Source organism: Myiozetetes cayanensis, unplaced genomic scaffold, assembly GCF_022539395.1.
Source record: "Myiozetetes cayanensis isolate MyiCay16 unplaced genomic scaffold, myiCay2020 scf1, whole genome shotgun sequence".
NCBI lineage: Eukaryota > Metazoa > Chordata > Aves > Passeriformes > Tyrannidae > Myiozetetes > Myiozetetes cayanensis.
In genome coordinates, this window is record NW_026086604.1 from 71,940,817 (window position 1) to 71,953,780 (window position 12,964).

At 37.4% G+C, this 12,964-nt stretch overlaps 1 protein-coding gene across 10 annotated transcripts in view; it reads right to left on the reverse strand.

The window, feature by feature from the left end:
• Positions 1-12,964, reverse strand: part of CTNND2 (catenin delta 2) — a 629,651-nt gene that overhangs the window by 298,884 nt on the left and 317,803 nt on the right. For all 10 annotated transcript variants that reach the window (XM_050328005.1, XM_050328001.1, XM_050328022.1 and 7 more), the window contains 2 exons: positions 6,373-6,407; positions 5,774-5,890 (listed from right to left, as the gene is read on the reverse strand). In XM_050328005.1, the coding sequence (XP_050183962.1) occupies positions 5,774-5,890; positions 6,373-6,407 (152 nt within the window). The remainder of the gene's footprint in view (positions 1-5,773; positions 5,891-6,372; positions 6,408-12,964) is intronic.

The window sequence follows — 12,964 nt, forward strand, 5'->3', positions numbered from 1 at the left end:
TGAGTTCCAGGCAGAGATAGCACAGCCTCCAAGGTCAAAGCTGGCAGCTGCAGGAGAGACAAGAGAAGCCCAAAATGGGGGCTCCTTCTCTCCTCCTTTTCTCCCTTCAGCAGGGAAAAGACTGAAAACTAAAAGCCCTGCCACCTGTGGAAGACTACTGGGGAGCAGAGAGCCCCCTCTGCAGCTCATGAAGAAGCCCACGCCAAAGCAGAGGAGTGCATGAAGAAGATGTGACTCCGTGGGAGGTCTAAGATGAAGCAGAGTCCTGCTGGAGACCTGTGGCCCATGGAGAGAGAGACCTACGCTGGAGCAAGTTGGCTCGAGTAGGATCTTGTGATCCCAGTGAAGGATCCATGCTGGTGCAGATGAATTTGTGACCCTGAGGGACAGCAGAGAATGGAAGAACTGTTGCCTGAGGGTGGACTCACACTAGAGAGGTCCATCAAGGACTGTATCTCGTGAGGAGGGACCCCACAAGAAACAGGGATGGACTCAAAAGCCATTATCCCCTGTAACTGTGGGAAGACCACGGTAAGGCAAGTGTCCCCTTGCACTCCATGGAGGACCCCACAGGGCCTGGGTAACCCCCCAGCCTCCGGTCTTAGCCCAGGAGGGGATAGGCCCAGCCCTGAGGTCAACATAGAAGAGAGAGAGAGAGAAAGACAGTTCCAGCTACGACAAATCAGAGCTGTCATCCTAGAGATAATAGAAGAGGAACTTTCAAGTGCTGCAAAATTATTTAGAAGACCTGTAACTCTGGAAATGGAAAAGAGACTGCTTCTCCTCCTGAACTGATACAAGGGGGAAGAAGTACTTCTGTAAATACATAATACTTTTGCCTAGTTAGAATTGTTGTATATATAGTTCTTTAGTTTTTATCTTGCTAGTAATAAATCCTAGTATTATTCTCCCCACATCAGATCTCTTTTGTCTGCATAAACCTTCTCTCAACTTATAGCAACTGTGTGGGGGGTAAGATAAAATTGGCCCAGAGCAAACCCATGACATTCCTTTATCCCACATCTTTCCAAGATTTCTAATCTGAAATATTAATTTTTGGTCTCTACAACGCATACTCAGCCCTTGCACAGTCTTATTTTCACATGTCTTTCCCTACTAAATTAAACAATTCTGCCATGAAAATACCTTTCCTGAGCTACAGCCACTGTTCAGTACTATTGTGTCTTAAGTCTGAAACATCCTGGGTGTTATCTCTGTCCTGAACTAAAGTTTGTTCCCCTGCATGTTTCCTTGCCCAATGATTTCAGGTCCTACACTTGCTGTGCATTCCCATCCCTCTTCCCTGACTCATCTCCAGGGTCTTATATGTTATTACCTCGGCTCTCGATGTCCCTGGTCTTTCCCTGATCCTATTTAAGGTGACAGCTACTTATCTTCATTTGTGCAAAAGCAATATTTTTGAGTTCCCATTACAGAGAGATAATGGTGGAAGAAAGAAATATTTTCAGAGAGGAACAGCCAGACGTGCTGGGTGTTACAGCAGTGAAGAGCAGGGAGCAGAACAGATCGAGTGGCCTCACAGTGGCACTGAGGAACCAGGCTGGTCCCTAGCATACACTGTAGCTAATGGCTACTGACACTAGCAGCAGCCTATACATGCCCACCCCTGGGGGCTGAGGGTATGTGTGGACCACTGTCGTTCTGCTGAAGACATCCCTGCAAACACTTAGGACAGGCTGAACTCCCCTGTGATGCCACAAAAACTATGTCATGTTTGATGTAAACTGGAGTGACACAATCTTGACAGATCTAGAGATACATAAAGAGAAATCACTGCAGTATGGGTAACTGGACCACTGAGATGTAGGTTCATGTCCTAAGTCAGATGCTGCTTCTTGCAAAATTCTGGAAGTTTCCTGACTTTGTCTGTCACTTGTAACTGGAAACACATGGTTTGGGGAAGATAATTTATACTGAGCTGGGATAGAAGAAAGAGGTGGGCAACAGTGCTGGAGCTCCCCTCAGCTGGATATAACCTTGTCCCAGGGTCAGCAAAACCACAGGAAGCTTGTATGAGAGCTCACAGCAGTCACGAATCTGCCTGTCTGATAGTAATTTAAAACCAGTGATCACTCTGCTTTCATTTCACCAAATTAATAAGAGCTTTATATATTTAAGGTTTTTTACATTTGCTGATTCACACTCACTAAAGATAATTAGCGAGCATCTCTATTAGCAATACAGAACCCCTCCTGCGTAAGCCCCTTTCATGTGACTTGTCCCATTTGCCTTTTTTTCATGGCTTTTATTTGCTACTAAAGGAATAGCACATGTGAAGTGATGTTTGAGATTTAGAGTATTATAGCAGCTGACTGCTATGTGACAACTTTTTAAAGCTGGGTCTGAGAAAATCAGAGTGCATGAAACTGAATTGTAAAGATTCTGACTACAGACACACTAATCCTCTAAAAAGGCAGAGCTACTGATAGATTAACTCATTAGACTAGATGCACACTAGTCTAGATATTCAGAAAAAGAAGCTGTGGTCACATTCCTGGGTAGGCTTTCATATGATGATTTAAAAAATCTGCTTCAACTAGGCTAGCACTGCCATGGCAGGCTGGAAATTCTCTCCTCAGAGTCAGTCTTGTTACTTAAAATACAGCTTTGCAGTCAAACTGCAGAGAAGTAAACATAACTAAAATTGTCAAGTTAGGAGCTCAAAAGTTATGAAATGCCAGACTAAGTTTCCTTTTCTGAATCATTCCTCTTCTCCTCCTTTCTTGTCTTACAGACAGTGAGCAAAATGCAAAACTATTCAGTGTTTTGTAGCTGCCTCATTTTTTACTGCATGACCTCAGGCCTTCACTGAAAAATGTCCAATACAAATTTTAAAAAAACACAGCATCCCGGTGGATTATTCTATGACCCAACATTGACTTCAGATGTATCGCAAATAACAATTTTTGGAATACCTGTAAAGTGAGACATTTATATAAATCTCATTTCCTATTTGGAGATTGACAGGATTAAGAACAAAGGTATCTATGAAATACAAATGCTGCATATGAGACATTTTCTGAGAGAGCTTAAAATTTCCTTTTGTATCATACTTCTTTTTTTTTGATACTGTGCTTCAACAGTGTTCTGTTCTGTTTGTTCCCAGCACATCTAACTAGGAACCCTGGAACTAAGTATCAGTAGAAGATACTTTTAATGATTTCACAACTGTAACATGAAAAATTTAAGATATGAAGGAGAGACACAATTAAATTTTAAGTAAATACAGGATTTTTGTTTTCATTGAGTATGTGTGTTCTACTCATTGCTTAGAGAAGTCAGAAGCACTCTCCCCTCAGCTTCAGGGTAAATGAGGCATGGACAGAAAATATACAAAACAGGACATGATAATAATTGTTTTATAATGCAGTCATAAGAAATTTGAATTATGGTTTACAGACAGCCTTGACTTTGGTACTTTTGACTTTGTAAACACAGTAACATTTTAACTGTCTGAAACCAGAAAAAAATTCAGTATATGACATCCTAATTGTATTTATTAATGATTAACAGATATGCAACTGTTAGCTTTGGTATATAGATCTGATGCTTAATTAAAACTATGAACAGCAAATAGCAATCTAGTTTCATTACAAGTTGTGCCCAAAGCAGAGGAATATAGGGCACTGTGACAAAAGGCTTCACAGATATTTCCTGACAAACAAAACCAAACTTACAGCTCTTTGAGGGGAAGCCTGCTCCCTTGTGTGCATGTGCTCCTGCCTGTTCTCTCCAAACCTATGTTTCTTAGGGACAGCTACTGTCCTGTCCATAATGCTATCACTTTTCCCTTTTCTCAACTGGCATTCTCATCACCCTGTGTTCCCTCTCTTTCCACCTAAGTCCCAATCCCATGAACAAATCAATCATTCAGCCAAGCCAATTCTGTCTGAACCTCCTGTTTCAACAAACCTCAGTTCCTCCCCTGCTGGTGCCCTACACAGTCCATCTCTATTGCTCCTCTTCTCCATTTTCCATTTGCTCATGTTCTTTGTTGTTCTTCCTATCTATCTACATTCCTAGTTGTGTCTTATCTTCTTGTGATACTCACAAGAAATTTCTTTAGTACTAGTTTTCTTCACATACTCAGACTTCACTCCATGTAATGTCTTCATCTTTCTGTAAGATTTTTTCTTAGTTTCCATCTTTTCAGCCAGTTTTGCATCCAAGATAGGCCCTCTCTGCCCCCAATCTCCTCTATTGCCATCTAGCCAGTTTCATTTTTCTATCATAGAATCACATTTTGAAGGCAATCCTTATCATTCTAGTCTCTTCTGTTTCTTCTCACCCACAAATGAAGAAGAAAAACAGAGCTTACATTGTTTCATAATGTTTTCCCAATTTTGTTCAGATCTAGTAACGTCTTAACAGATGTCAATCACAAAGACTGTTTTCAGATAAAGCAACACTGTAACAAAAGCTTTAGTGACATTGTTGGCCCATAAATCTTATGCACATGAGAAATGAAAAATTTTCTACTGTCCCAGGATTGTCAGCTGTGAATTTTACTGCAAATCTTGTTTTAAAAGAATGAAAAATGTTTGGACAAATTAAAATTCTGCATCCAGAGTGCAATATCTTCTGTCACCTGATGACCACATTGCAGGTGATGACTTGTCATTGCTAGAGATGCTTTACAGAAGGTGGATCTCACATTTCATCAGCCTTTCCAGATGAAGGGGAGATTATCCCCTTTGATTTCAAAAAAACTGAATTTGGGCAGCCACTTCAAAAGATGTGACTCAGTCAGAAGGCACTGGGCAGCAGGGGATTGGCTGAGCAGGGAAGGAGATGTAGAGCAATACCAGAGAAAACTGAAAAGCCAAGCCACTGTCAGGAGCTGCGGTGGGAGTGAAGTGAAAGTGGATATATACTGTGGCAGATGGGAACAGAGTATGAGATAGGGGACTGAGGAAATGGAAAGAAATTCGGGAGGTAGCCTGCAAATTTTTAATTATCTAGTGCTATACCTGGTAACAGACCTGTTAACACGTTGGAAAAGTGTCTCAGTGTGACTCATGAGCACAAGTGTTGGTAGACATGTGCTCTACAAATATGTTGAGTGGCAAGTCCCTAGTTCCCTTTTGCTATTGCTTAGCCTTGATTCACTTACCCAGTGGCTGGTCCTGGCCAAGAATCTATTGCATAATTCTGCAAACAGAATAGCTGGTAAATGACCAGTGAGCCAACCTTTGAGAAAAGACTTCAGCTTTGTTACAGCTGCCATTCTGTGCTTCATCTTAAAAAAGTTCATCTATTTCTGTCTGTGTATCCACTAGAAAATTTTAGTCTTAAGCAATATCAGGTACCTGGCCAAGTGGTCACAATGAGACATCAGAATTTCTCACAGCCACACACTACTTTTCTTTTTATTACTTTTGCACAGTCAAAAACTGCTGCTTGAAAGTTGCTTTTATGGTGGTGATGTTTAAGTTTTGTGACATGACCTTAAAGTATAGTACAGGAACATTATAACTAGAAAATATTTTCCTTAAAATATACTTATGTGGGGGGGTTGCCTTTCTTTTTGTTTTGTTTGTTTGTTTGTTTCTCCTGAAAAACTAGTAACAAGATTGCCTCCATTACAAACAAACCCAAAAATTAACTTGCAAAGGCAAGGAGGCAATTTACCTGTTCACAACTACATTGGCTCCTGCCAATATCAGAAAATAATAATAAAAAACCCACTAAAAGACATGCATTCAGTTTTAAAGCATGACATTTTCTAGAAAACGTATTTCTAGCAACTTACTTTCACTGGCTGAATAGTCCTGTGGATCAAGTATTCCTGACTCCTGCAGTGATCTAATACATGAGTCCACCAGCTCCAGACCAGTGGTGAGCTCATCTTCTATATCCTTCTGACCATCTGTGATAAAATTAATAACATGAAAATGTCAAAGAAGAGCAAAAGGTAAAACCAGTTACAAGACAAAAGGTAAAACCAGTTATATGTGACTAAGCATTCACAGCTGATGAAGGACTGGAGATCACAGCAAGATCACACGTTCAGAGGAGGTTGGCCATACTGAAAATTATGCCATCCTTTTGAAAGTAAAATGAGAAAGTTCAGGTCTAATCTTAACAAAACTAGAGACACATTTACCAATGCCCCCTCTCAAAACTCTATGTTAGTTTCAGTGTTCCTTTGGTCAACCACAGCAACTTTTGTCAAATTTTGCCAGCTTTTAAGTAGAGTTTTCACAAACTAGCAATGAAAAAAACCTACAAACAAACAACAAAAAACCTCACATAAATAAATGGGTTTTTTTCTCCTCCATCTTCTTTAGGAAAAAACGATCATTCTGGGAGAGAATATATGCAATACATATATGTAGATAAGTACATTACCTTGTGTTTGCCAGTGAAACTGCTCTTCTGTTGAACTGAAATAAGAAAAACAAAAGGTTTATTTTTTAATTAAATGATTCTGTATGTGTCAAGAATATTCAGATATAAAGTTATTCTGAAGGAACTGATTTAATAAAAGAACTGACTTAATAATAAACAACATACTTAAAATACAAAATTTTATTTTTTTTTAATGAATGACTTGCACAGCATTCACTCAGCAGGAGGGAAAAATCTTTACTCCTTAAACAAGAAATTTAAAACATACATATAGAAAATGCCCTCTTGGTCTTGATAGACAAACTACACCATTTCAAAGCAAAAACATTAACATACTTAGTTTTTTTGGATCCTTCCATTTGTCTGATTCTCCATTTTTTATAGAGAAAGCAATAAATTGCTTTCTCAAGTGAATAGTTACATGTGATTTCTAAAAGAAATTATGATTCCTGGTTCTACTGATCATTATGTGCATTTTTATATTATTCAAATGTGCAGCTAAGTTAATTCAATTGGCCTACACAAGAGAGTAAATTTAGATGTGTTTGTGCTTCTATGTACAAGCACTTAAGCAACAGAAGGTCTTAATTTCAATATAATGAGCATGCACACTAGAGGACTGGTTAGGTAGGGTTTTTTTAATATAAAATGAATGATATATTCAAATGAATGATACAATGAATTATATATTCAATTAAGCAATGAGTACACTTTACTCAAAGTCATGTTCTGTTCATGCTTCAATATAGGTCTTTCTTACATGCCAAGAATACAAAAAGGATTGAAGTTACTCAGTACTAACCATTCTTTTAATAACAGTGAGCTGATTATTACAGTCACGATTAAAACATTTTTCTGTACATTTTACAAGATATTTTCAGGGGAGAACAAAATTATCTGTCACATCCATCAGTTAAAAAAACAAAGACTGAAGTTATTTTAACTTTTCAAACAACTATATTTATTTCTTTCTGAGGTTGAGAATAAATGCTCTTTTTAATGAGTAAATGGATTTAAATCTTGAATTGTTTTCCCTTTTCCCAACAGATGCTGCATCTCTTATGAATACGTGAGTATACCTCCTAGTATCTATGTTCTGAACAATAATAATGCAAATGAAACTAAATTCTTCTTTTTGGAGATCTACTTTTACAGTAAAGAACTTGTGTTAATTTTTCATCAGATTTGATAGTGCTAAAAAAGAGAATAATTGCCTAATGCACATAAAACAGTTCTAAAAGGATTTTTAATTTCTAGGTGGAAGTTTTAACCTGACAAATTCAAATCTATACATCATCATCATCATCATCATCAATTTCCAAATACCTACTGTATCTGTGGTTTATATTGACTCACTGTAGAGAGATTTCATAGATTAAGATGACAGTCCTTCAATGAGACGGTCACCTAAAATACTTGCAATTCAAGTCCACTGAAGTTAACAGTATTGAAGATAAACATTGCCAGAGTCCTCTGACAAACAATAAGTGCAAAGTTACTGGAATAAATTACTGTAATTTAAATTACCTTTTGAAATAGAGCCCTAATGGGTGGTGGCGATACAGACAGTGGCTCTTTTTGAAATAACACAATTTTATATTCCTTTTGCCTGATTTTCAAAATCACTAAATAACTGCAGCTTCAGCTGACAAACTGGTATTTGAGAGCGATCTTTCTGTAATTACCATAATCCATAATAAGTAATATATTACTTTCCACTATACAGTCCCTCTTCCAATATCCAGATTTCTATATGAGAGATACCACCTCAACAAACAGAAGAAAACTGTAATATCTCAGGTGGCATTCTGGCTGGCAGAATGAATTACTAAATGTTGCTGGCAAGAACACAGTGATACGAAAGCCTATGCCACCTCATCCAAATAAGCAAGAAAAGAAAATCAAGTCTGTGCATAAAGAGTGAATTATCATTTCCAAGAATTCCAGCTTAGCCCTTTTTAAGCAGTAAACTTGTACAAAATGTAACTAAGTTCATTGTGTTCAATGAATCACTTATGGTTAATTAGTAGTAATCCCTAATATCACTTGTCTGACTGTAATGCATTCATATTAATCTTAGGATTGCAATAAATTTTTACTACATTTTGGCTTTTTAAGTTTTAATTACAGAATCACAGAATATGCTGAATTGGAAGGGACCCCATAAAGCATAAAGTAATCATGCTTCTCCTTACCACTACTGTAATGGTCTTTTAATAAATAATGTTACTCTTATAGTCAAGGTAACAGATCTACCACCAAAATTTTTATTCAAATGCTACCTTCTTATTCAATATGTGGAATATGAAACAGGCTGCCAAGGGAAGTGGTGGAGTGACCATCCCCAGAGGTATTTAAAATATATGTAGATGTGGCACCTGGGGGCATGATTTAGTGGTGAACTTAGCAGTCCTTGGTTAATGGTTGGACTCAATGACCATAAAGGTCTTTTCCAACCTAAAAGATTCTACAATTCTCTATTAAAATTGTATTTGCTCCTACAAGGATATCAATATATTCTGGTATGGAAAGACTGCTATTTTCCCTAGTTAAATTCATGCAGTTCAGCTTTTGAACGATCCAGTATAGTTGCACACTAAGCTATCATTTCTTGGTTACAAACCAATGCCTCAGCCTGCAGAGAAACATCTAAAAGGTTTCCCTACAAAAACTTTATTAGCATTTGCATAATTTAAATTTAAATTTAAATATTCTGCTTATTTTTTTCTTCTTCTTTTTTTTTTTTTTTCCCCTAAACTGAGCTTTGCCTGCTTTTGGCCTGGATAATATTCCTGACTGAAGCAACTCGACATGTCTGTGCAGGGAGCCTTTAGGCTGTCACACAACTGTGCCAAATCTGCTTGATTGAATAAAAGGGTGCATTTTTTTGTCCTTTTCTTTTGGGTGTTTTCCAGCTTCACAAGAGATCAGTACAATTGACTATGTACTCCTGTCAAATACATGAAAAGACAAAAAATAATAATTAACAGAAGTACTCTCCTAATAAATTTTTTATCATTCTCAGCAAAAAAAAAGTTTTTTGATTTACAGTTTTTCTAAAGAAAAGGTTTTAAATTCATTATCAACCACTTTTCTGCATATTCCGATGCCTCATTATATAAGTTTGCAAACTCTAGCATTTTTGACTGAGGAACTTGAGCAATAAAATACTTTATCAAGATGTTCTGAAGTATGGAAACCTGAATCCACCTTCAGAGTTTGAGGAGAGAGTTTTAACCAGAATTACACTAGTTTAGTATTAGAAAATACTAGCATAAAATATTAATGAGTTGAGAACTCAAAAAAGTAGAGATATTACTTCCCTTAATTCAAGACCAGAAGAATAATTATAATTTATTTGCTATTCCTTTATTATTGGTAGCCAGTGCATCCTGTATCTACTTCAAATGTTTTAGGTACAAATAAGACTACCATTCTACTTAATTCTATTTGAGTGATATAAAGAATCCTCCATCATGATTCAACTATGCAAAACTTGATTCTTCTATACTTATATTGTCTTTGTAAAATAACATGTATTGAAAGAAAATTCCAGGGAAGCAGAATAACTTAAGAAGATAGAAGATAGATTGAAAAGATAATGCTAAAAACCAGCTAACCAACCAACCAAAACACTTGACTAAACAAAAAAAGAATATTGTTACGTGTTTAGTTCTTGGCATTAACCTTGAATCTAATGAACCTATCTTGTGTAAGGATGCACATTTCTGTGCCTAAAGCTTTACCTTTAATAACCACCTATGCAACAAAATATTCCAGTAAAAGTTTGTTTTACCTCCCTAGGCAAGAATGAGCAAAGTAAACATCCACAGAGTGGTCATCTTGATTCCGGCTGAACTCACATGTTCCTGTTTCTCCACACATGTAATCAAAAACACCGAAGTACTGAGAAACCCTCTCTGTGTGACCTTGCATATTAGGAGGGTGAAAGGCAAGTGAGCACAGCATGCTGCAGGGAACTCGTTTTGAGGAGCATCACTTGGGGAGATCTACCTGCCTCTGCACAGCCAGGAAACATCAGAAACACACAAAGCCTTGCGAAAATGCAGAGTTTCTATAGCCAACAAGGATGTCTGACTATTACCAGCATCTATTTACATCAAGTTTATCCCTTGTCAGCACGCAAAAAAAATCCCAGAAAAATCCCTGCCTGAACTATAGTATGTCTATAAACAAACAACAAATCAAGCCTTAGGGAGCCTTCATTATTTTTTCCTGCACCTCAAGTCAAGTTAAAAAGGGATGGTAAGATGGGCTCTGTGGAGACAGCCAGCACCAGCAGAACAAGGTGAGCTACAAAAAACCACTGAACACCTCTCCACAATTTACAGGAGTCTAAAGCAGTTTTGGTGGCATACAACTGAATGCTCCAAGTGACACCAAAATACTGCTTTCCTGGACCATGCTCACCAGTCACATTTCTATAAAAATAATCGGAATCCTCATGGGACGTAAACCAGAAGGGGGGAATGCTGTTGAGTACTTTGGCAGAGGAAAAGCTGCTTGAGACATTCTCAGTCAGCATTGCCAGAGGGCCTGTACAAACACCCAAGGACTTACTTTCAAAGCAGATGCTGGGGAGCAGCAAGGGCATTTTGGACTCAGCTGAACTCCTAGAAGTTGTGAGTATGCCTGTGCCACTGGCAGCAGGAACAGTGGTGGGGCAAAGGTAAGTTACACCAACCCCCCAGCCCAATGTACACATTTTTGCACCCTACCTGGTCACAGCAGTACTGGCAGTATCATTTGGGTTTAGTTTTAGACATTACATGTCCTAATGTGAGACCTGACCCCCATTCAGATGAATGCCTTGATGCCTTGCACCATTCAGTGCAAGGAGGTTCACCACACTATACACACTTCTACCATAGTATTTATTAGGCAGCCTGCAGAAATTTTTTTTTATCCCATGCACCAACATACATCAGTGCACATACACAGCTGGTCATATCATTAGGTTATTCAAGTCCTCTGCCTTACTGCTCCTCAGGAAAACAACACAGCAAAGAAACTCAGTTTTTGCGAGGAAGGGATGTAAGTCTTCTTTTATTCACTGTTTCTGGCACATCTCTTAGTTTATCACACAGGCTGCCAGGGCAAATTCACACTTTTGTATTCCTTTAATTATCCAAGAAATGTTTGTGTGCCTCTCCTTTGTGTGCATTCAGTTTACAATTGTCACTCATTTTTTGAGAAATTGCTATAGCTATCTGCTGCAATAAAAAATATATCTTTTTATTGTTTTCTAAAACAATGAAATTATATCTAAAATAATTAATGAAATTATATCTAACACTACTGTAGAAAAGGTATGAAAGGATTTTATGAGGAGTTTTATCAGCACATGATCTTTTCAATTATTTCTACAGTGGAGCCACACAAACACTGCTGTATATAATTACAGGCAGATACTGGCTCGCTAATTTTTAAATCGTTTTTCTGGTTGTGGAAGGTGGAAGAAAAAAGATTCAGAAGCATTTCACAAAAAGCAAGGAGATTGAGAAATTAATATTCCATCTAAAGCAAAGGAGAAGCAGATTTTAAATCAGTAGTACACTTTAGGTTATCTTCAAAATAGTAAACAACTTTTAGTATCAATTATGTAGCAAGTAAAAAAACCTTAAACAACCTCAGAATAAATTTTACATGAAATAATCCCATTAAAAAGTACCAACTCTTAAAGAAATTACCATAGGAAAAAAAATCCCTCAAGAGCAACTTTTTGTTTGTGGCCAATTTAAATAATTTCAAAATCTCTGACTTTGGTTGTCACTTCCTTCACCTCTGTAAATGTGACACGCTAACCTCTCTCCAATATTTAATAGCACTCTATTAATCAGCTGTGGTATCAACTTGGCTACCCTATCAAAAAGTCGTTTTGATATTTCAACAGACCTCATCCAATCCCCTCAATGATCCCGAAAAATGTTAAAAAAAATCCAACAAACTAAAATACACCCACATATTTTACTGATGACTGCTCCTTTGTACCTTGTGAACTTCAAAAACTGACTTTTACAATGATGACAAAGTTTTCAGCTGTAGATGCCAGAAAACCATTCAGGTGGTTAATTCCCACCTTTATTAGAAAAGCCTTGCTTCAAGTTCCTATGGGGAAAGAGAACTGTCTAATTTTTCTCCCCGACAAATCATTGTTATTCCCTAGGTTTTAAAAAGTCAATAGCAGAATGTTGTGGCTATGCTATGAAAGTTTTTTACTTCTTTTCAATGATGCAGAGAAATATTTGCAGCCAAATTTCTAGATAAGTCTCAAATCAATGCTTTCCTCTGCATTTAATACTTGCAGAAATTTACAGACAAGATTTTTATTTTAAAAACAAGTTTTAACCTGCTCCAGTCCTATTTATACTTAATTTCCCTACATTGATTGTGCTTAATAAAACTGTTCTATTTCTTATTATTTAAATGTGATTTAAAGTTCAGCTCCACCACTAAGAGCATTATTTAAATATGGAGCATGCACTGAAAGCCAGCTGCAGTCTTGCATTCCACAAAGTCACTGCTTAAGTGCTTGCAACGTAGGCAGCAAAGCCTGTTAGTTAATGGACAG